We start from the raw sequence: 19,013 nt of genomic DNA, 5'->3' as shown, positions 1-19,013 counted from the left end.
TGGAGGACCTGCATTTGTTGTTGTATAAAGTATTCAACAGAAGCCACCAGTCCAAGTGACCAGCAGTCCAGCAGTAACTGCTGCAACCTGTTTGTTATGTTCATTCTCGAGAAAGTTGTACTATATCTATAAATTCTTTGTAAATCACCCGAGACAGTGACAAATTCTTTCAATATTCGATTTATTTTGATAATCACCAATTCACCATCACACTCGTAAAAATTCACTTGCTAATTCGCTTGTCCAGGTTTAAGTAAGGTTTGTAACAATTCTTACTAGAGTGTAAAATTTACATCGATTGAATTACTGTGCAATCCAAAAGTTATGACAAAAGCGATAGAAGAACTCAAGCTAGCAATTGGCAGAGGATGTATTAGGGTGTTGATCAATGCCTTTGATTGGAAACTCGCATGCATAATATAAATTGGTCATGATTACAAGTGTTGTTAAACGATAAGGCACAAACACAATACGTCATATCATAGATTCATAGTTATACATAGAAACATACTAGTAATTAGGAATCTTGTTCCCGGCTTGCAACCTCCAAACCGTTACCATCTGGATCGAAAAAGAAAACTTGCTTGATCTTGCCATTTGGTAGGGATTTCTGAAAGGTCTCGATACCCTTGTCCTGCACATATCAAAACGATAAGTTTCAATAAAATGAAACAAAAGGCATAACATAAATAAGTAAAAAGGAAACCTTGAGGGTGTTGACAAAGGAATCGAAGTTGGAGACGGAGAAGCAGATATGGTGGCCTCTGGGGAGATTCTTGGGATCAGCGACAGGAGAGCTGGCGCTCCATGGACCCTCGGGGAGGGAGGTGGTTGGGTCGCGCTCGATGAGATGGATGTATATAAAAGATGATGGGAGGCGGAGCCATATAACCTCGAAGTCTCCGAAGTTGGGGGTCTCCACTTGCTCGAACCCAAGTATCTGCACCGTAAAGTTAATTACAGATTGCTAATGACTTGGTAATTGAAGAGACGAAGGAAGCGGCTAACCTGTTGGTAGAAATTGGCGAGGCGCCTAACGTCAGAGGACTCTCGAGAGATATGATTTAGGCTCACTCCTTCAGCTGCCGCCATTTCTTCTTTTGCTGCTTCTGCTTCGGATTATACTTGCTAAAATACGTGTACCGTTTTCTTTCTTAGCTCCCACACAATTACAATTGCTAACAAATGCACCGCATGGACAATTCGCTCGCCTTCTAGATCCAAAAGATTAGGTTAGATTAAAACTTTATTTTAATATAAAAAAATTGTATTTCATAAAAGTGAAAAATATTAAACCCAAAGACTTTTTAGTAAAAAAATAAAAATTAAGTTAAATAAAAAATAAATATAAGAAAAAATAAAAAATATTATTTGTATATTAAAATCAGTTATCATGTATTTTATTTGTGTAAAAATATATGTGTAATTTAACTCATTTTTTATGTGTATTTTATTTTGATAACTAATTTTTATAACTGATTTTAATGTATACTTAGTATGATTGAGTAAAAAAAATATTATTCATTTTTTGTGTGTGTAAATTTAATTAGAAGCGCAATGGATAGACTTGGTTTGATAAAATTTTTATCAAAGTTGTGAGAATAAAATCGGTGTGATTGAACTTATTTTAATTAAATATAAAATAAAATTATTAAAATTTAATATATAATTTTAAATATTTGATTTATAGTTTATTATTAGAAATTTATAAACAAATTCAAAAACATCAAAATTTATGAACGAAGAAGTTTTGAACTAAATAATATACTTTTTTATTGTTCCATTTTCAAAATTTAAAAAAAATTTCTAATTAATTTTTAATCAACACACAAACTCAATATTTCTAATCACATCAACAACAAACCAATAATACATTCAGGATTAGAAGTTAGAAGTATTTGTTGGATCACAGATTCTGTTAAATTTTTGCATGAGGTGGTTCATTTCATTTCATTAATAATGAGCATTATAACGGGCAACATAAAATTGTATCTCAAATTTGCAGGAATACATCAGAGAATATTCTGCTACAGTGAAACTTATAACATGAGGTGTAAGAGACTAAGAGCTTATAAATAAGGCAAACAATTAAGTTAATACTTAATTTGATTCTTGAATTTAGACACGAGTTTTAATTTAATTTTTAAAGTTTTAATTGTCTTTTTTAGTTTCTTTTGTAAATGTGACTCGTATTAGTTTTTAGAATAATTTTTAACACAAAAATATTAATGGTGACTAAACAATCAAATGTCACACTAGAATTTGTAAAATATTGTTCTAGTTTTGACGCTTAAATAACTCAAAAACGACACCAGATCATTTATTTTAGGAGAAAAAATTTCAATAAATACATTTAAGATTTTTTTTTTGTGCTATTTGAGTGTCAAAACAAGAACGATGTCATCTTACAGAGTTTAAAGTGGCATCTGGCTGTTTACGTGAGTATTTTGTTAATGTTTGTGTCTCAAAAACTATCCCAAAAATTAACATAAGTTACATTCGTAAAGTTTGAAGATCAAATAAAGACAATTAAAAATTTAGAGACTAAATTAAGACTTTGGATACAAATTAAAAAACCAAATTAAGTATTTTTTTCATACTAATGTAATACTAATCTTATCACGCATGCATGTGTCAAACAAAGGTTAAATTCTTGTTTAACTCCATCCTATGCGTGAACATTATTTGTATTTGCCAAAGACTGGGGACAACTTAACAAATTCAATCAAGCATATACCACAGTTTTCGTGGATTATTTAAGCAGTTAAGTTATGAAACTAATAATCGACATTTGGAGATGGTTGAAGTAGGGGTGTAATCGGCTCGGTTCGGTTCGGTTTGGTTTTGGATCGAAAACCAACCGAACCGACCTGATCGGTTCTTTAAAGAGACCAACCGTTCGGTTGGCTGCAGTTTGAGCAACCGAACCGAACCGAATCAAACCAACAGCGGTTTGGTTCGGTCGGTTTTTTCGGTTTTTTTACACCTTAAAATGCCATAAAATAAAATTTAAAACCTTTAATAAACTAGAAAAACAAGAATTTATCACATCCAAATCCAATACAAATTCAACTTAATTAAACATAAAACAAAGACAATTAAAAATGTCTAGCAAAACAACAAGGTTAAAGGGTAAATGTGTAAAAACAAGGTTTCTTAACCAATATTTCGGTTCGGTTCGGTTCGGTTTGATTTTTACTGAGCCAACCGAAAATCGAACCGAACCGATCGGTTTAATTCGAAAAAAAACCGATTTTTTCGGTTTTTCTTTCTGTTGTTGTAAATTTCGGTTCGGTTTTGCGGTAAAATTCGGTCCGGTTTGGTAACTTACACCCCTAGGTTGAAGGCCTGAAGCTTTTAGCACAACCTAAAACAGAAACATAGGACTATAGGAGTGTGATGTGAATCATATATGGGTGGAAATTCAGGTGTCGAGTTAACGTGAAGTTGATACCTGAGAGCCGTTAAATGATTTGAGTGATTTAACTAAATTTTTATCTAACGGCTCTTAGATATCAACTTCAAAGTCGATTTCACCTGAGTTTTCAGCTATATGAAAGGGAACAAAGGCAACTTCATATGATCATATCTACATCCAAGCATTCATTCATAAGTCTATTGGCGGAAGCATGATGGAATAAATATACCATTGCCATCAATAAAATTAATTTAGACAAAACTAACTCAGTAGAAACATTTAATAGAATAATTTAAATTAACCATCAATATTGAATTATTATTTCAGAAATCAACAATAATATTATTTTAAAAATCTGCTATAATATTATTTCAAAAAACTAACAACTCAGAATAATAATTATTTTAGAAAATTCAACAAATATCATTAACCTTCATCCATCAAAATTTAATAAAAAAAAAGCACAAATCATATTTAAAAAGTTCCACTTTATTTATCCTTAAAAATATTTTTATCTTTTAAAAGCTATAAATATAAGCACGTAATTTTTTTGATTTACCAAATATAATATAAAAAAATACAAACATCTTTTTTAAAAAATTTTAACAAACCAAACTTTAGTATAGCATCTTACATCTATCAATTACCTTTGTGTATTCATGAAATAGTTTAGTGGAGTAAGTTTAAATATATAATTAAAATTTCAGGGTATATATTATTTGAACGATTATTCCATTTAGAAAAGTACATCACCAATATTTGATGATTTTTTATGCCTTATATAACTAAAAATATTTAAAAGTTAAAAGCATTGAGTTAGAGAAAAGGAATAATGATTTACTATATATGTGAGTAATAATTAAGGAGAAAAAATATGCTTTTAATGTTAATAAGTAAATGATAATATAATGATCTTTACCTTCATTCATCTCTAAATTTTCATCCTTAAAGTTCGTGGCATTATACGCATATGTTTATCGGAGTAACGAAGCTTTCCTTAGTGTTCGATTCACGAAGAAAACGGCAATACAAATATTATAACAGAAGAAACAAAATAAAAATATATGAATTGTTTTTTTCCCTTCCACATATAGCTAACAAGGAAGAAACAATGGCCTTCCTTCATCATACATTTATACAAGACTTTCTCTGTCTTTTGAATTTGTTCTCCCACGCACCCTTCTCTTTCTTCTGTGTGTGTTGTTTGAATGATCTTTCCTTCTTCCAACACACATTAGAGGAGCTTGTTATGATGGATTCCATGAAACGGGGAACAGAAACAAGAACAGAGGCAAAGCAACAGCAGAAACAAGAATGTGCGACTACTTTCCTGAATGAGGGTATCCTTATGCTTCTCTCTGGCTGGCATGCCCTTCAAATGGCCGTCAACAACCAATGGGGTGGCTCTGACTCCATCCAGAAATCCCACCACCTTGCTTCTCATCTTTTCTCTTCCTTATCCAAATCCTATGGTATCATTTCTTCATTCATCCATTCAATTTTCGATTTACTATATGCCTTTAATAAATTTTTTCTGCAGCACCCGTTCCTGTTGAAGATTTGGAAAATCTGCTCCATGAATGCATGTTGCTTACATTTAACACAGAGATAGAAGATGGCAGTATTGAACAGGTATGGATATTTATTTCTTCTATTTGCAGCTTTAATTTCCCTGCTGCATGTTTGTGATTGGAACTGTGTTGTTGTTTTCATTGATGGAAGCAGGTAGCAGAACAGTTGGTGGGTATCCATGAAGAATACTTGTTACGACAGTCATCTCTTCATATCTGAAACAGCATTATACTCAGTCATAGGTGGCTATTCTGTGCTATAAACGGTAAATCCTAAGTCTTATTGCTCAATTAGTCTCTCTTTCTGGTAAACAAGGGAAAAGTTTAATATTTTGCACAAGTTTCTTCATTTATTTCCATGTCTTGGTGTTTGATCTATTGCCATGTTCACTAAAACGGGAAAATTGACTTTCAAGGTGACATATATATTACTTTCGTTCAATTTTGCAAGAGAACAGGTCATATGATTTCTGCACATTGCAGGATATGCTTCTCTGTTGATAGATAGCAATTGTGTCTAGTCATAGGATTCTATCGTGGAATAGATATCAAAGTTGTCGTATGAGAGAGCAATGTTTAACCTTATTGGAAAAAGAACCATGCAGTATTTAAGGAAATTGAATGGAATTACTAGATAATTTTACTATGTCATGCTGCCCAATTAAGAGGCAATCATAGTTATCTTGGTTTGTGGAATGGAATCCAGATTGTGCAAACTGCCAATCTTTTCTTGCAAAATTGCGTGTGGTTGTTTTTGTTTTAATACTTTAGAGAACTAGAAAGAGAGCAGCTTCAAAGAACTTGTGCAAAGAAGCACAATTGATGCTTTAAGATTGTCAGCGAATTGAAACCTTTACCATTATTTAATTGGTTACAAATTCTCTCTCTCCTTTTTTATTCTTTCATCTCATCCATTTCTCCACCTTTGCCTGTTTCATTTCATCCCTTTCCTTGTTGTGTGAAGTCCAACCAAGCAATACACTCACTTGTGCTTTGCTGTTAACATCCATGGCTTCCAAGACCACCTCCAACATTCCCACCAGGTAAAGCTTTCACCTTATCCATTCTTCATTCTTCAGTTTCAGATATAATATTCAGTCGCAAACCATTCTTCACTTTTTCTCACTTTAGTGAAAATAACAGGAAAGTCTCAAACATATTACTTTTTCTTTTATGCACATGTAAGATTTTGTTACTTGAATGGGAAGAAATGGATGGTCACTCTCATTTGACTATTCTATTGCTGAAGTGTTTCTACAACAAGGAGTGTCTTAAAAGGGGAATGAATCTCACATGGTTGATTTAGACCTTTGATGCTGAATTAGTGAATTGCAGGGACTTAACCCTGCATTCAGTGTTGAAGTTGGCGAAGGAAATTTCATTAGTGAGTGAGGCTTTCAAGGAGGCCATAGTCAACATTGAAGTGGAAGAGAAATTCTTAGCAGAACTTGAGGCAAAGAAGCTTAAGGTTTCTTGTCTCAAAAAAGATTCAGAGAACAAGAGGAGGACAAAGTAGCTCAGACACACAATCAATGGATGATCAAATCATGCAACTTCAGTTAAAAAGAAGAGAGATTTGTCGTGCCCTTGAAACCATCCATCATTAGAAAAGTGGAGCTGAAATCTGCTAAAGCAATGATTGCAAACTCAATTCCAGCAATTGTTCAACATGGGAGAGGTTGAAACCAAGCACAAGAAAGGTTCATCAGTTTATAAAGGGGTTAACATTTTATCATACTCTTCTAGAGGTTCCCATCCCGATGACTACTATATTTGATATATGTAAAAGAATATGCAAGAGTGATTACTTTGTTATCTATATCTTTTATGTAAGAAGTTCTTTCCCTGCATAAATTACAGCTACAAAATACTAAAAGTAACACAGATAATCTTCCAAATTCAATGTAAGAATGACTCTACAGTCACTCAAAAAATTCTGGAATCATTTGTTCAAATAAACATATATCATATTGACGTCATAAAACGAAAGAATATATTACATAATATAAGTAAGTTAAATTTAAATTTTTCTTAATTTCTTCTGTTGCTTTTGTGCATTTTCTAATTGTCTACCCTGACACACAAATGAATAGAGAGCATAAGATATGTATTTAATAAAGCAGTACTTGTGTTGTGACTAGTGATTGAGTTTTTTTCTCTTATTGGTAATTTTTGTCCTGTCAATGGTAACAAACTCTGCATGAGTGGCAAACAAATTTTGCATTGAATTTTTAGAAAACTTTTAATCGTGTATTGCGGGTGAGGAAAAAATAGCACTAATATGTTCATATTTTTTATATTTAGATTATTAGTTAAAGGAAAAGTATACGTTACCAAGAGAGAATCTGCCAATTATTACCAACACGTGATAAATTAGGATTAAATCATGATTAACTTAGATGTGGCTTTATTTAATAGATGGGCTTCATGTCTAGCCCAACTCAAGTTGGCAGATTTTGGCAGATAAAAAATTGGTAACGTAGCACTACTGTTAGTTAAAAGATATAAAATAAATGGAATACCCGTTTTTATCCGTAATAAACCTCTCAAATCCACTTTGTTCGATTTTTTTGAGAATTAGAATTAGAACTCTCATTAGAATTAATTTTTTTTCTTGCTTTAAAACATAAAAATAAATTGATTTAAACTCTTTTGAGAATTTTAATTCTCATCTTCAAGTCAAAAATAAATCAAACCAAAATATGTCTGATTTGCAAATCCAATCTAATGCAATTTGAACTTAAAGTTAAAATATCTAAATTAACCTTGACATAATTGAATTTTTTAAATATACTCATTTCTCTTTTTTATCAAGGATAACATAGTAATAAATATTACATATACTTTAACTATTTGTTTTCATTTAATTCTTTATGTTCCAAATTTAAGAATTAGTTCGATTCGTTTTGGAATTTAATTAAATTTCATCCCATTAAGAACTTTCCAAACACACTTACTACTTTTGTTTGCCTTGGGTTTTGCAATTTGTTGAGTTTTGACCTTGGCAGCACCATTTTTCGCATGTTACTGTTAAGATTTGGAAAGGAAACCCTATTTTAATTTTGTACTTTGCACTCTCACTCATCTCATTCTCAACTAACAAGTAACAAACGCTTTTATTAATTAATACTCCAAATTACTCATTTTATCCGTTTACTGAATCATATTCCTTTAATAGAATTCTCAGCTGACTGAAACCATAAACCCTAACGAGCAAGAAAGAGGGTAAGATGAATGAGAATGGAAAAGCAGAAAATGGTTCTTTCAACAATCGGCCGGTGGCGCCAGAAGAATCCGGTGAAGGCTCGCCATATGCGCCAGAGAACTGGCCACAGAAAGGGGACAACTGGGGATGGAGGACGGGGAGGAGGATCACGCCCGCCGGATACTTTCAGGATCGCTACCTGTACTTGCCGGAACGTCTCAACAACCATTCAGGATCCGCTCGCAAGCAGCACATCTTCGCCAGCAAGCTTGCCGTTGAGCGATACCTCAAAGCTAATTTCCCCGAAGCTGATCTCGGTGCCTTCTTCTCTTCCTTCACCTGGAGAATCCCTGCCGTTCCTTATCCTTCAACAAACGGTCTCTTCTTCCTTTTTCCTGCTCTCTTTCTCTCGTTTTTTATATATTGCTTTGCATTTTATTGAGTTCATCCACGAGCACTCTAGTGGATCAAGTTTTGTGATTCTGCAATATTAACATGTGTAAAGGTGAACGGGATTCAGATATTTGCTGAATTATCTTCCTCACATTTAACTGATGATTCTTAATTTGAACGAAGAAAGGACGTAAGATTGCAAAAAACTAAATAATAAAGATGGACTTCTTCATCGTTATTAGGTGGATTATTTTTTCATGTGATGAATGATGTTCTATTTTTGCTACATCATTGGAACATTGTGTGTGATAAACTGATTGGTAATCCGCACAATTATACAAAATCTATTGGATTCCATTTCCTCTTAGTTATGAAATGATGCTTTTCTTCTTTCTTTTCTTTCTCTTACCTTTGGCACTGGCGCCAGTTGAAAAGTTTATACTGTAAATTACTATGTTTTTCTCCTGATGTTCTACACTGAAGGCAATATGTTGCCTATAGCTGCTGTGCCTCTTAAGCAGATCCCAGCTGAACAGTCAGATTCTGATACTGAAGCTGTTAGATGTAAGGCTGGGAATAAGAAGTGTACTAGCCTAATATTGGAAGAAGCAGAAAAATATTTGCCAGCCATGTCGTGCGATATTTGCTGTTCTGAGCCTGGTTTTTGCCGTGATTGTTGCTGCATTCTTTGTAGCAAAATGGTTAGTTCGGCTTATGGTGGATATAGTTTCATCAAGTGCCAAGTAAAGAACGACGAGGGTGTCTGTGGTCATGTTGCTCACATGGAATGTGCTCTTCGAGCACGCTTGGCTGGCACTGTTGGAAGAAGTATTGGGTTAGATTCAGAGTACCATTGCCGAAGGTGTGACGTGAGGACTGATCTAATTTCTTATGTTAATAAGCTTCTCCAAACGTGTGACACTATTGATTCGGACGATGAAATTCGGAGAAAGATTTTGAATCTTGGTGCTTGTATCTTACGTGGTTCACAAAAGGCCGATGCAAAGGAGTTGCTAAGACATATTGAATTAGCCATCTCAAAGGTAATGACTCTTTGGTGAAAGAGATACTAATTATCTTCCTTGTCATCCTTTAACACTTTGTAAAAGCTCGTGACCAATTGAATAGTTGCATCAGCTCAAGTGTGGGACTAATCGTGAAGATACGTGGATGCCTGATGACTCTCTTACTGCTTATTCTACCGGTAAGAATCTTTTCCCATTAATTCATTGTCAAAGCACTGGCTGGCAGCTTCTTTCATTTCCCTGCCACCGTAGCAGTAGTTGTGTCATCTATGTTTTCTTTTGGTAATCTATAAACAGGCTTATCAGATCATGACGGTGATGTAATGGAAGCTACCGTTCATGGAAGCCCATCAAATGTTAGAACAGGGGAGGAATCCTATGATTGTCTATCTCAGTCTTTAAAATTTGAGGCGGAAGTTGATCAAGTTCTCTATGCTCTCAAAAAGTCTCAGGAGTTTGAGTACAAATTAGCAGAAGAGAAACTCCAATCACACAAGACTTATTTACAAAATTTATATCAGCAATTAGACCTCGAAAAGTCTGAATACGAAGGTAAGAATTCATCTAATTCGTATCTCTTGTCCCATGCTATCAGAAAAAGAAAGGAGCAAATTGGAGAGGAAGTGGCTAAATTTGAAGTTCTGAAGAAGATAGCCAATGGTTTTGGTAAGACATCCAAAGATATTTTAAAGGAACACTTTGATGTAGAAATTACAGATTAAACTTGTAAATTTTCTAATTTGAATTTTTCTATTAGTCTTTGTATCATTGAGCCACCAATCTGGCCTTTTTCCGAGTAAAATCAGGTGGCATTTGGATGCTTTGTTAGATTAGATCTGTAATTCAAGTGATGTTGAAATAAAACGATATACTCTTTTCCTCCATAATGTAGCAATATCATTTTCGGTTGAGATTGTTGAAGCCTAAGATTAAAAGATCACATCCTCTCGTATTGCGGGAAACAAATTTTCACAAGCAATACCTTATATTTTTTCTTTTTTTTTTTCATCAAAACAATAACTAATATAAACGATATACTATGAATTCATTTTTTTAATATTTTGATTATTAATAGTTTATGAGAAATGCTATGAGATCATTAGAATTTATTGTTTTTGACCCTTATTAGTTATTAATTTAATTTTTTAGTCTAGTAATCTAATCACATATTTTATCCCATATTTTTAAATATTGATGGCTAACTCATAACCAATAAATTCTGATGACCCTTTTAGCATTCCTCATAGTTTAATAATATTATTTGTATATTAAAATTAGTTACCAATGTATTTATGTATAAATATATGTATAGTTTAATTTATTTTTAATATGAATTTATATTTCAATGTGTATTTTATAATAGTAGCTGACTTTGGTGGTTGATTTGGGTATGGAAAAGTATATGGAACCAACTAATAATCAGCTAAGAATGGAATAACATAATTAATTATAATTAATTTTATTAATTTATAATTTAATTTGTTTTTTAAATTATTGTTGACCATGTTTAAAATATGAGGGAAGATACGCTAGTGATAGGAGAGAATCACGGAACAGATCATTTGATCATTAATTAGTTAGTTCCATATAATTAATTATGTTTTATTAATGGGTAACACATGAAACATAGAAATCATATCCAAAATCATCCAATTTACAAGAGAAAAGAAACATCCGTGTGCCTATTAATAACATCTGGTTAAAGTCACCGATGCCTCTGATTTACCAGTTGCTGATTCTTGGCTTATATAGAGTTGGTTCCTAGCATTGTTGTTTTGGTATATATGTAGCATAGTGGAAGTTTATTACTATCCCCAATAATGAACATTGGGTTCTTTTAGCTCTAGCACAACTCCAAAGGAGTAATGCTAATGTGATAACCACAGCAACTAACAAATAGGTGTAGTAGGCAGTGCTAATTTCAATAAAAATATGAAACCACATAATTCCCACGTACCAGCCATCTCCATAAAATCACAATCGTTAACTAATCAACATCACATAAGTAAAAGTAATGGAGAAAGATATGGTTCTTATTTTTACCAGCATACAAGCACAAATGTTCCAGCATCCACCATGGCTCTATTGTCATCAACACCACGTTGATGTTTGGGCACCGTAACGATGAGCTGTCCATCAAGCAAGATAGCAGTGCCCATCTCCGGACACGTGGATTCTGGTAGTCGAAACCGCCACACGTCAAGGTGGAGGTCGAACTCATCAAAGGACAATTCCGTGAAATCAGTTTGAGAATCCCTGACGACAAGCTTGGTAATCCCAGGGTGCAGGTGGAAGGTGGAAGCTTCAACAGTAGCGATGCCTGCCGGTGCGTCGGCCACGAATCGGAAGCAGTGTGGCCATTCCTCAACGGACACGTCAGCATCGGAGCTGAGTGGGAGCTGGAGCACCTTGCTGAACACGTGAGGGAGCCTCCTGAGCTTCTTGGAATCGGAGGGAGTGAGAGCGAGGAGCAACTCTGCCTCCGAGAGAGGGTTCGTGTTCATGATTTCGTATTGGATGCTGATGCTGCGTTTCCTTGTCATCGTATTCGTCTGATGAAGAAGAAGCTGCTTCTTATTTACCTTTTTTATTTGTTTGTATGTAGATATGGAGAATCTCTGCTTTATTTTGTGTTTTTGCTGCCAAGAATAAGATAAACATTCCCATCATTTTCCATATTGCCCTTCTACTTCTTCTTATTTACTCCCATGCTTTTCTGTTATTTCTAGTTCTCTTCTTTTCTTTCTCCTGTTATATAGATGGGTTCAAATTCACACACACAAAGATGATGCCTTCTTTTTGTTCTAGTTAATTTTTTTTTCGTGATTTAATTTTAGTTTTTTTGTTTCTGTTTGGGTTCATCTTTTTCCTATTATTAAAAATTTAAAATGTTGGTTTTCATTTTCTTGTCTAGTGTTAAATAATGAGGCCACGTATCTATAAATACTGAAAAAATAAAAAAAAAAGTAATTAAGGAGAAAAGCAAATTCATAGCCAATTAAATTTAAAACAATACAGGCCATGAAATGCACTAGTGGTGAGACATTCTTTTGGATTTATGTTTTTAGAAATTAAAATAGAAAAATACGATTTTGTTGAAGTGATTACTCAGTAGAATAAAACCCAACTTGTCTATATCAACCATTACATATTTATATGGTAGAAGAAATAGATTACACAAACAAGTAAAAAAAATTAATCATGATTTATGAGGACGAACAATGCATGAATGATTATTTAATATTTATGATGAGATTAGTTCATGCATGCGTCGAACCCCCTGCAGGCCTGCACCTTAACTGCATGGCTTTACTAGTTATGTTCAAGTGATGTTTAAAAGTGAAAACGATGGTTTTTGACTTCTTAACCCATGCAAATTCAATAAGACGAAGACAGAGGGGGAAGGTGTCATGATCCTTCCTCCAAAAGATTATTAAGAAGGTAATTTTATCTTTCATTTTCGCTTAGTGTGGTACACTGATTGTAGGGCATCCCTTCATCAATGGGAAATGGACAGAAGTTACTACCTTCCGTGTCATATCCAGCCTAACTCTGGTGTCCGTGTAACACTCTCTTTACCAACACCAACAATGTCTTTTTACATATAATGATAATGAAACTATATTTTACCAAATTTATTTAAAATTCAATTAAATCTGTTGAGGACATTAAATTTATATCTAGTACAAAGATATTATAACATACTATTATACGAAACAAAAATCTAGTTAAAACTTATCATAGAATTTATCTGTACGAGTATGCCATATAAATTGTTGCTCATATGAGTAAGCAGATTATATTAACATCATAAAAATTCTGAGGATTTATTTTTAACATATAAAAAGTAATAACATTCTGATAATTTGCCAACAAACTATAGCTCAAATAGCATAGTCTCTCCATACTCACTTAGAAGTTGTAAGTTCAAATTTTTCTATCTTTAGTAAAAAAAAAAAAACATTCTGATAATTTATTAACACCTACTCCAATAAAGATGTCCAAAACATCTCATAAATATATTTGTTTAACCACACTTTAAAATGTGACTTACATCAAAATCAAATTCTACAATTCATTATCCAATAGTCTTTTTCATATAAAGAAAATTACACGTGATAACATCCTAGCCAACACGTGAGGGACGTGTTAAATAATTTTCACAATACTGTAATACATTCCAAATGTCAATATTCAACCAAAATATCATCTCTATTTTCATATTAAAAATAATTTCTGTTATGTAGTATCATAGAAAACAATAAGTAAATATGCTCAAACTCTGATAATTTGTTATCGAGTCTCCTCAGACAGACACAGCATTGAAGACTTAAATTTTATTTTTATATAAGAAACAGCTATGAAGAGTTAAATTTTATTTTTATATAGAAAACAGTTATGTCCCAAAAGGTGACAAGAACAACCAGCAAAATTAGAGGCTTAGTTCCATGAAAGAGACAATCCATCTTTGTTGTCTTTAGCCCTACGCAATATTCTGGAGGCAAAGGAAAATATCGATCAATCCATCTTTGAAAGGTCTTCATGATTACGCATACGACGCCTACGGCGAGATCTTCTGTGGCTTCGATTATGTGTTCCTGATGGTTTGTCGGGGGAGTTGGGATGGTGAATCTCCTCCTGGGGCGAACCATCATCAAAAAGACTATCAAGAGGGTCTAGCTCTGTCATGGTATCAAGAACAGCTTTTGCCTGCAATATGTGAAAATAATAATTGATCTTAAACCCAAAAGATTCATCCTAATCTGGTTTTGATAATTGCCTAGATGATATGTTGATATAGCAACTATTGTTTACACTAATTTCTGAACTCTATATTTGCAATAGGCACTAATCAAGTTTGAAAGATTACTAAAGCTCAAAGGTTTTTCCATGGACCACATTACTAATGCAAAAAGGAAGTTGGTCTCCATTGGCTCATAGTTTTTGATTGCGGATGGCGGCTCATGGCGGTGAGCCAAAAATCCGCCATAAAATAATTGCGGAAAATGGCGGAAATGGCGGATTACCTAAAAAATGCATATATATGTACAAAAAAACATGCAGAAAAATTGCAAATATAATAAACTATAAAATCTAATCTATATAATCATTTTGCTAGTCATAAGACATCCAATTAATGCAGCAAATAAAATAGAAAATTCAGCAAATAAACATAAGACAGAGAACATAAAAACTAAAAACTTAAAAGAAAGACCAAAGCGATTGCTTCAATTCTACTGGAAGGGACAGCAGCTGCAGGATGAGCAGGAGCAGTGCCAGCAGCATGACCAGCAGAGGCAGAGGCAGGGGCAGGGGCAGGGGTATTAGAATCAGGGGCTGGTCTGGAGGAAGAGAGGTTTATAAGGGAAGAGAAGGAAACGATGAACTGAACGAACAACAAAGGAAAAAAAGGGAATGTATGTAACTACGAACCAGAAAGAGAGGGAACTGTGGTGATGAGTGGCGGCAACCACCAGCGGCGACGGGTGGCGACCACCAGCGACGATGGGCGGCGACGGGAAGCGGCGAGGAACGGCGCCGACAGCAGGCACAGAGAAGAGAGAACAGAGACGGAGAGCCGTTTTTGACGTGAATAAGATAGGAAGAGAAGTTTTTGAATAACAGAGGCTAATTAGGGTTACAGGTATCACTTAGGGATTCCTAAATTACCCAATTACCCCCAATTTTTTCAAAAAATCTGAAAAAACCGAAAACCACGTTGCGGTGGCCTCTGTATGGCGGTGAGGCCAAATTCCGCCACGCCATACCGCCATGGCGCCGCCATAACCGATATTTTAAAACACTGCATTGGCTTCTTTCTCGAGCTTTTGAAGCAGAGTTAAAGCGAATTTGGCCTCACCAACATATTTATTACTATGCTTGGGGATATGATGCACATTTGATAGTAAAGACCACCATTCCAAAGCTATGGCATCATCTTTATTATTCAACTCTTGTCCTTAATCTTTAGTTGTTAAGTTGTATCTCTAGTATTTAATTAGAGAACAGGGGCAAGGAAGTCTAGTAATACTTACAAAAATACGTCTTGCCTCAAGATTTGGACTTTTGCTGCCATTGACAGTTTTGGAATCTCCTCGTGAATCATTATGTGAACCATTGGGAGAGTCGCCTTTGGTTTTAGCATTAGAATCATTATCGTGTGCCCTGTGACCATGGACTGCATTATCACTATAGAAATTCCGGTATCGCCATCTTAACTTGGCTGTATTGGGGGTTGAATCATCAAAAATCCTCTCTACATAGAAGTGCTTTGACATAATTGGCTTTAGAAGTGGATAAGTATCAGTCGGGTACTTTGTTAGCAATCTGTCATTAAGCAACAAACTCAACTTATGAATGGGAAAACGCACAGGATGCCTTTTCTCTACAGAATAGGAATGCAAAACAATAATGTCAACTAAGGAATACCAGAGAATGTAATACAAATAGAAGCTTATAGCAGAAACAAAAATAGTTCATTAAATGAGATGAGAAGACCGACATATTTGCTAACTCCTTCTGTAATATACTGCCATCCATGGAAAGAATCTGATCTATAGAAGAATACCAGGATCTCCAAAACATCCACATCCCTGAGAAAGCTCCTGCTCCTGCAAAGTTTACAAGACATGAAACAAGCAGAAGGTACAAAGGCCTTATTAGATAAAATTACAACGAGATGGTTTCTTGTACCTGCTGAAAGGTAGACTCGAAATGGTTTCCAGAGCTTCCAAGTTGCTGCAATAAAGGAATAGACAAAGTCAGGAAGAATGCATCTTCGAGAAAGAACAAATTCCCATGTGTGACTGACCTGCCCAGGTAGCAGCACCCCCAGCAAATGCAGTAGCGAATTCATTCAGAGCTTTGTATCTATATGATACAAGAAAATTTGCCTCCTCAGCTGTCAATTTTTCCTAGTGGAAACAAGGCATTAATGCAGATATCATCAACAACAAAGAATTCTGAATACCCCCTGCGATCTGCCTAAGAGAAAAAAACCTAATTTAACTAACATTTTTCACAACCAAAGCCAAAACGGGATATAGAGAAAGAGGTACCCTTTTGAGGTGAAGAGCCTGTTCGAGATCTACTAAGGGGTCCGGCATTAGCCACAGATTGGTTGATAACTCTAGGCAAATGGCTAAGTATAGCAGCAGAGCAGCGTCTCAGCAGCAAAGCAGCAGAATAAAAGAGGATCAGCTGGTGCGGAAGTGAACAGAGAACTGTCAATAAGCTGATATTAAAGAAAAATAAAAAATTAGTAACAATTTTGTGATCTAAATTTTTAGAAAAAAATAATTAGTGGTTTGATCAACTTGTTAAGAAAAGTTAAAAAAGAACATTTTGTATTGTCAGAATATTTTAAGCCAGAAAGCCCAATAATATTTGATGTAACATTATTTCCTTTAATTTACGTACAAGGCTCAATCTAAACAAGGACAAAAATAAAAATAAGCAGCTGATGAGTCATTAACCTGCTGGGAAAATAAGTGAATGCAGCAGATGGCTAGGCAGAATAGCAGCGGAGCAGTACCACAGCAGCAGAATGAGAGGTGTGGTGGCAGCAGCGAACAAAGAACTATCAAAATAAGTGAATGCAATTCCGTTTAAACAATTACCGAATTTCCAGAGACACTCACATTAGACACAAAATCAACAACAAAGAAATTTTTTGGGTATCCTTTGACTTAGCATGAATAGCAAACTTTTTGGGTTCAACAAACTTCATCTAGATAGAATAGCAAACTTTGAGTTCAAAAAATCTCCATTAAAACAAAAATAACAATAAAATCTTACATAGCAGGATGATTTGGAGGAACCGCAAGATCACCAAATCTACTAATCTAGTACCAGTCTCGTGTATCTCTTGCCTTTTACTTGTTTCTGAGCTGTAAGTAAACAAAGAACTATCAAAAGATGAAATAAAATAATTGTTAGTTTATATTATGGGTAGAATGATGTATGCTTATCAAAAGCTGAAATGAAAATAAGCTTTATGTGATCTATGCTTATCAAAAGCATGGCTTGTGTTTTCAATTTCAATCTTATCTGTTTTTAGAATTTTCATGTATTTTATTTTTACTTTTTCTTTCACATAATTTTAAAATTAGAGATCTATGAAAATGAAAACATGGAAAAATTTCACAAACCAAACAAAAACTATAGGTGTTCAATTTCATCCAGTTTTACCAAACAGAAACTATAGGTATTCAACTTCATCCAGTTCTAAACTGCAATATTCCAAAAGAATGTCCAAGGTATGTACAGCACACACTTGAAAATCAAAATTCAGCAATTCAAAAGTAAACTTTAGTACAAGTTACTAACCAACATTGCAATAGAAGCTATTCAAAATTAAAGTTCATGTGCTCAATATAATTACAATTGTAACTTTTAACATTTATCCATCAGTTCATTCAAGAATCAAGATACCAAATATCATCAACATATGTCATAAGTTAATAGCATTTGTAGGGACAAAAAGTATAAGGTAATCAACAACCAGATCATCATAAATTCTAGATGCACAAGCCTTGCAGTGATCATGGCATTAAAATGACATGATTTAACAAAACCATCACACCAAAATTCTAAAAGACATCACTCATTATCTCGCTGACATATTGTAAAAGCAATCTATCAGCAATTTCTAAAAGCAATCCACAATTGTAAACATTTTAATAACTTCACAGCTATTGTATTTGTATCCATGCTCCATTAATGCCAATGACACACAATATACACTCAAGAGCAGGAAACGCAGTTTTCAACAAATAACAAAATTCACAGCATTTAACTTAGAAAAAAAAAAGACGAAACAAAAAAAAAAAACGAAAAAAAAAAAAAACACAACACAAAAAATTCAACCCGAAGCAAAGGACCATCCAGAATCTAATTCAACCGACCCACTAAAATGGACTAATCTCACCAATCCATAACAAGTTAACAACAGACAACTACTATCTACCAACAATTGAACCCTAAAAAACAATGAAATCGTGAAACCACGCATGAATTTGAACAAGAAAACCACAGTTATTATTAATATAAAAAAAATGCTGAAACAATTGAAAAACCCTGAAAAGAGCTTAACCTTTTTTTCCAGGGAGGGAGCTGAACGCGATTGAGGTGAGGGATGCGGCAGAGAGGGTTGAGAGAGGGAGAGGCAGCGATGAGTGAGGGTTTGGGAGAGTGGGGATTGAGAGAGTGCTAGATCACAGAGTGAGGCTTCAATTACGGCGGAGAGGGAGAGAGGCAGAGCCAGCGACGAGTGATGAAGAGTGAGAGGAAGGGGTTGCGTGGGACAGTGAGGGGTCAGAGAAGGAGAGCTAGCGAAGAGTGGTAGTGGGAAGAATGGGTTCGGGTAGTCATCGTAGAGAGGAAGGGGTTACGGCGGGTTA

At 34.4% G+C, this 19,013-nt stretch overlaps 5 protein-coding genes across 9 annotated transcripts; 2 read left to right on the top strand and 3 right to left on the bottom strand.

The window, feature by feature from the left end:
* Positions 1 to 393: 393 nt before the first annotated feature.
* Positions 394 to 1,182, bottom strand: LOC107488540 (glyoxylase I 4). Its single transcript, XM_016109292.3, has 3 exons — positions 1,009 to 1,182; positions 707 to 940; positions 394 to 634 (listed from the first exon to the last, which is right to left on the bottom strand). Exons 1-3 carry the CDS (start codon positions 1,090 to 1,092, stop codon positions 518 to 520), a joined length of 435 nt encoding a protein of 144 aa, XP_015964778.1. The 5' UTR covers positions 1,093 to 1,182; the 3' UTR covers positions 394 to 517.
* Positions 1,183 to 4,529: 3,347 nt separating this feature from the next.
* LOC107488543 (uncharacterized) lies at positions 4,530 to 6,861 on the top strand. Its single transcript, XM_052262439.1, has 3 exons — positions 4,530 to 4,890; positions 4,959 to 5,050; positions 5,144 to 6,861. The coding sequence occupies exons 1-3, from the start codon at positions 4,530 to 4,532 to the stop codon at positions 5,207 to 5,209; spliced, it is 519 nt and encodes a 172-aa protein (XP_052118399.1). The 3' UTR covers positions 5,210 to 6,861.
* Positions 6,862 to 7,999: 1,138 nt separating this feature from the next.
* On the top strand, positions 8,000 to 10,539 carry LOC107488544 (protein OBERON 1). Of its 3 annotated transcripts, none has more exons than XM_052262438.1 (4): positions 8,000 to 8,571; positions 9,089 to 9,630; positions 9,716 to 9,791; positions 9,910 to 10,539. In XM_052262438.1, exons 1-4 carry the CDS (start codon positions 8,220 to 8,222, stop codon positions 10,332 to 10,334), a joined length of 1,395 nt encoding a protein of 464 aa, XP_052118398.1. In that variant the 5' UTR covers positions 8,000 to 8,219; the 3' UTR covers positions 10,335 to 10,539. The 3 variants fall into 3 exon arrangements, with proteins under 3 accessions (XP_052118398.1, XP_015964780.1, XP_015964782.1); XM_016109294.3 differs by having other exon boundaries at positions 8,001 to 8,571; positions 9,071 to 9,630; XM_016109296.3 differs by having other exon boundaries at positions 8,002 to 8,571; positions 9,071 to 9,630; positions 9,725 to 9,791.
* A 1,112-nt stretch (positions 10,540 to 11,651) lies between these two features.
* On the bottom strand, positions 11,652 to 12,378 carry LOC107488545 (uncharacterized). Its single transcript, XM_016109298.3, has one exon. It carries the CDS (start codon positions 12,153 to 12,155, stop codon positions 11,652 to 11,654), a length of 504 nt encoding a protein of 167 aa, XP_015964784.3. The 5' UTR covers positions 12,156 to 12,378.
* Positions 12,379 to 13,778: 1,400 nt separating this feature from the next.
* On the bottom strand, positions 13,779 to 19,010 carry LOC107488546 (uncharacterized). 3 transcript variants are annotated; one of them, XM_052261320.1, is made up of 9 exons: positions 18,707 to 19,010; positions 17,410 to 17,519; positions 17,088 to 17,191; positions 16,671 to 16,846; positions 16,424 to 16,526; positions 16,306 to 16,350; positions 16,115 to 16,223; positions 15,648 to 15,939; positions 13,779 to 14,322 (listed from the first exon to the last, which is right to left on the bottom strand). In XM_052261320.1, exons 4-9 carry the CDS (start codon positions 16,716 to 16,718, stop codon positions 14,131 to 14,133), a joined length of 789 nt encoding a protein of 262 aa, XP_052117280.1. In that variant the 5' UTR covers positions 16,719 to 16,846; positions 17,088 to 17,191; positions 17,410 to 17,519; positions 18,707 to 19,010; the 3' UTR covers positions 13,779 to 14,130. The 3 variants fall into 3 exon arrangements, with proteins under 3 accessions (XP_052117280.1, XP_020998037.1, XP_052117281.1); XM_021142378.2 differs by having other exon boundaries at positions 17,410 to 17,501; XM_052261321.1 differs by having other exon boundaries at positions 16,671 to 16,812; positions 17,410 to 17,501.
* Positions 19,011 to 19,013: the final 3 nt, after the last annotated feature.

Source organism: Arachis duranensis, chromosome 5 (assembly GCF_000817695.3).
Source record: "Arachis duranensis cultivar V14167 chromosome 5, aradu.V14167.gnm2.J7QH, whole genome shotgun sequence".
NCBI lineage: Eukaryota > Viridiplantae > Streptophyta > Magnoliopsida > Fabales > Fabaceae > Arachis > Arachis duranensis.
This window is presented reverse-complemented; position numbering and strand designations above follow the sequence as displayed.

What these genes read in the sequence shown, in the direction of transcription:
- LOC107488540 (XM_016109292.3), bottom strand. Translation starts at nt 1,092, where the DNA reads ATGGCGGCAGCTGAAGGAGTGAGCCTAAATCATATCTCTCGAGAGTCC. An exon ending in TCGCCAATTTCTACCAACAG is followed by an intron (nt 941 to 1,008) that starts GTTAGCCGCTTC and finishes TTTACGGTGCAG; the next exon opens with ATACTTGGGTTCGAGCAAGT. An exon ending in CCTTTGTCAACACCCTCAAG is followed by an intron (nt 635 to 706) that starts GTTTCCTTTTTA and finishes TGATATGTGCAG; the next exon opens with GACAAGGGTATCGAGACCTT.
- LOC107488543 (XM_052262439.1), top strand. Translation starts at nt 4,530, where the DNA reads ATGGCCTTCCTTCATCATACATTTATACAAGACTTTCTCTGTCTTTTG. An exon ending in TTCCTTATCCAAATCCTATG is followed by an intron (nt 4,891 to 4,958) that starts GTATCATTTCTT and finishes TTTTTTCTGCAG; the next exon opens with CACCCGTTCCTGTTGAAGAT. An exon ending in AAGATGGCAGTATTGAACAG is followed by an intron (nt 5,051 to 5,143) that starts GTATGGATATTT and finishes TGATGGAAGCAG; the next exon opens with GTAGCAGAACAGTTGGTGGG.
- LOC107488544 (XM_016109294.3), top strand. Translation starts at nt 8,220, where the DNA reads ATGAATGAGAATGGAAAAGCAGAAAATGGTTCTTTCAACAATCGGCCG. An exon ending in TCCTTATCCTTCAACAAACG is followed by an intron (nt 8,572 to 9,070) that starts GTCTCTTCTTCC and finishes TCTACACTGAAG; the next exon opens with GCAATATGTTGCCTATAGCT. An exon ending in TTGAATTAGCCATCTCAAAG is followed by an intron (nt 9,631 to 9,715) that starts GTAATGACTCTT and finishes CCAATTGAATAG; the next exon opens with TTGCATCAGCTCAAGTGTGG.
- LOC107488545 (XM_016109298.3), bottom strand. Translation starts at nt 12,155, where the DNA reads ATGACAAGGAAACGCAGCATCAGCATCCAATACGAAATCATGAACACG.
- LOC107488546 (XM_052261320.1), bottom strand. Translation starts at nt 16,718, where the DNA reads ATGCCGGACCCCTTAGTAGATCTCGAACAGGCTCTTCACCTCAAAAGG. An exon ending in AGGCTCTTCACCTCAAAAGG is followed by an intron (nt 16,527 to 16,670) that starts GTACCTCTTTCT and finishes TGTTTCCACTAG; the next exon opens with GAAAAATTGACAGCTGAGGA. An exon ending in TCGAGTCTACCTTTCAGCAG is followed by an intron (nt 16,224 to 16,305) that starts GTACAAGAAACC and finishes TAAACTTTGCAG; the next exon opens with GAGCAGGAGCTTTCTCAGGG.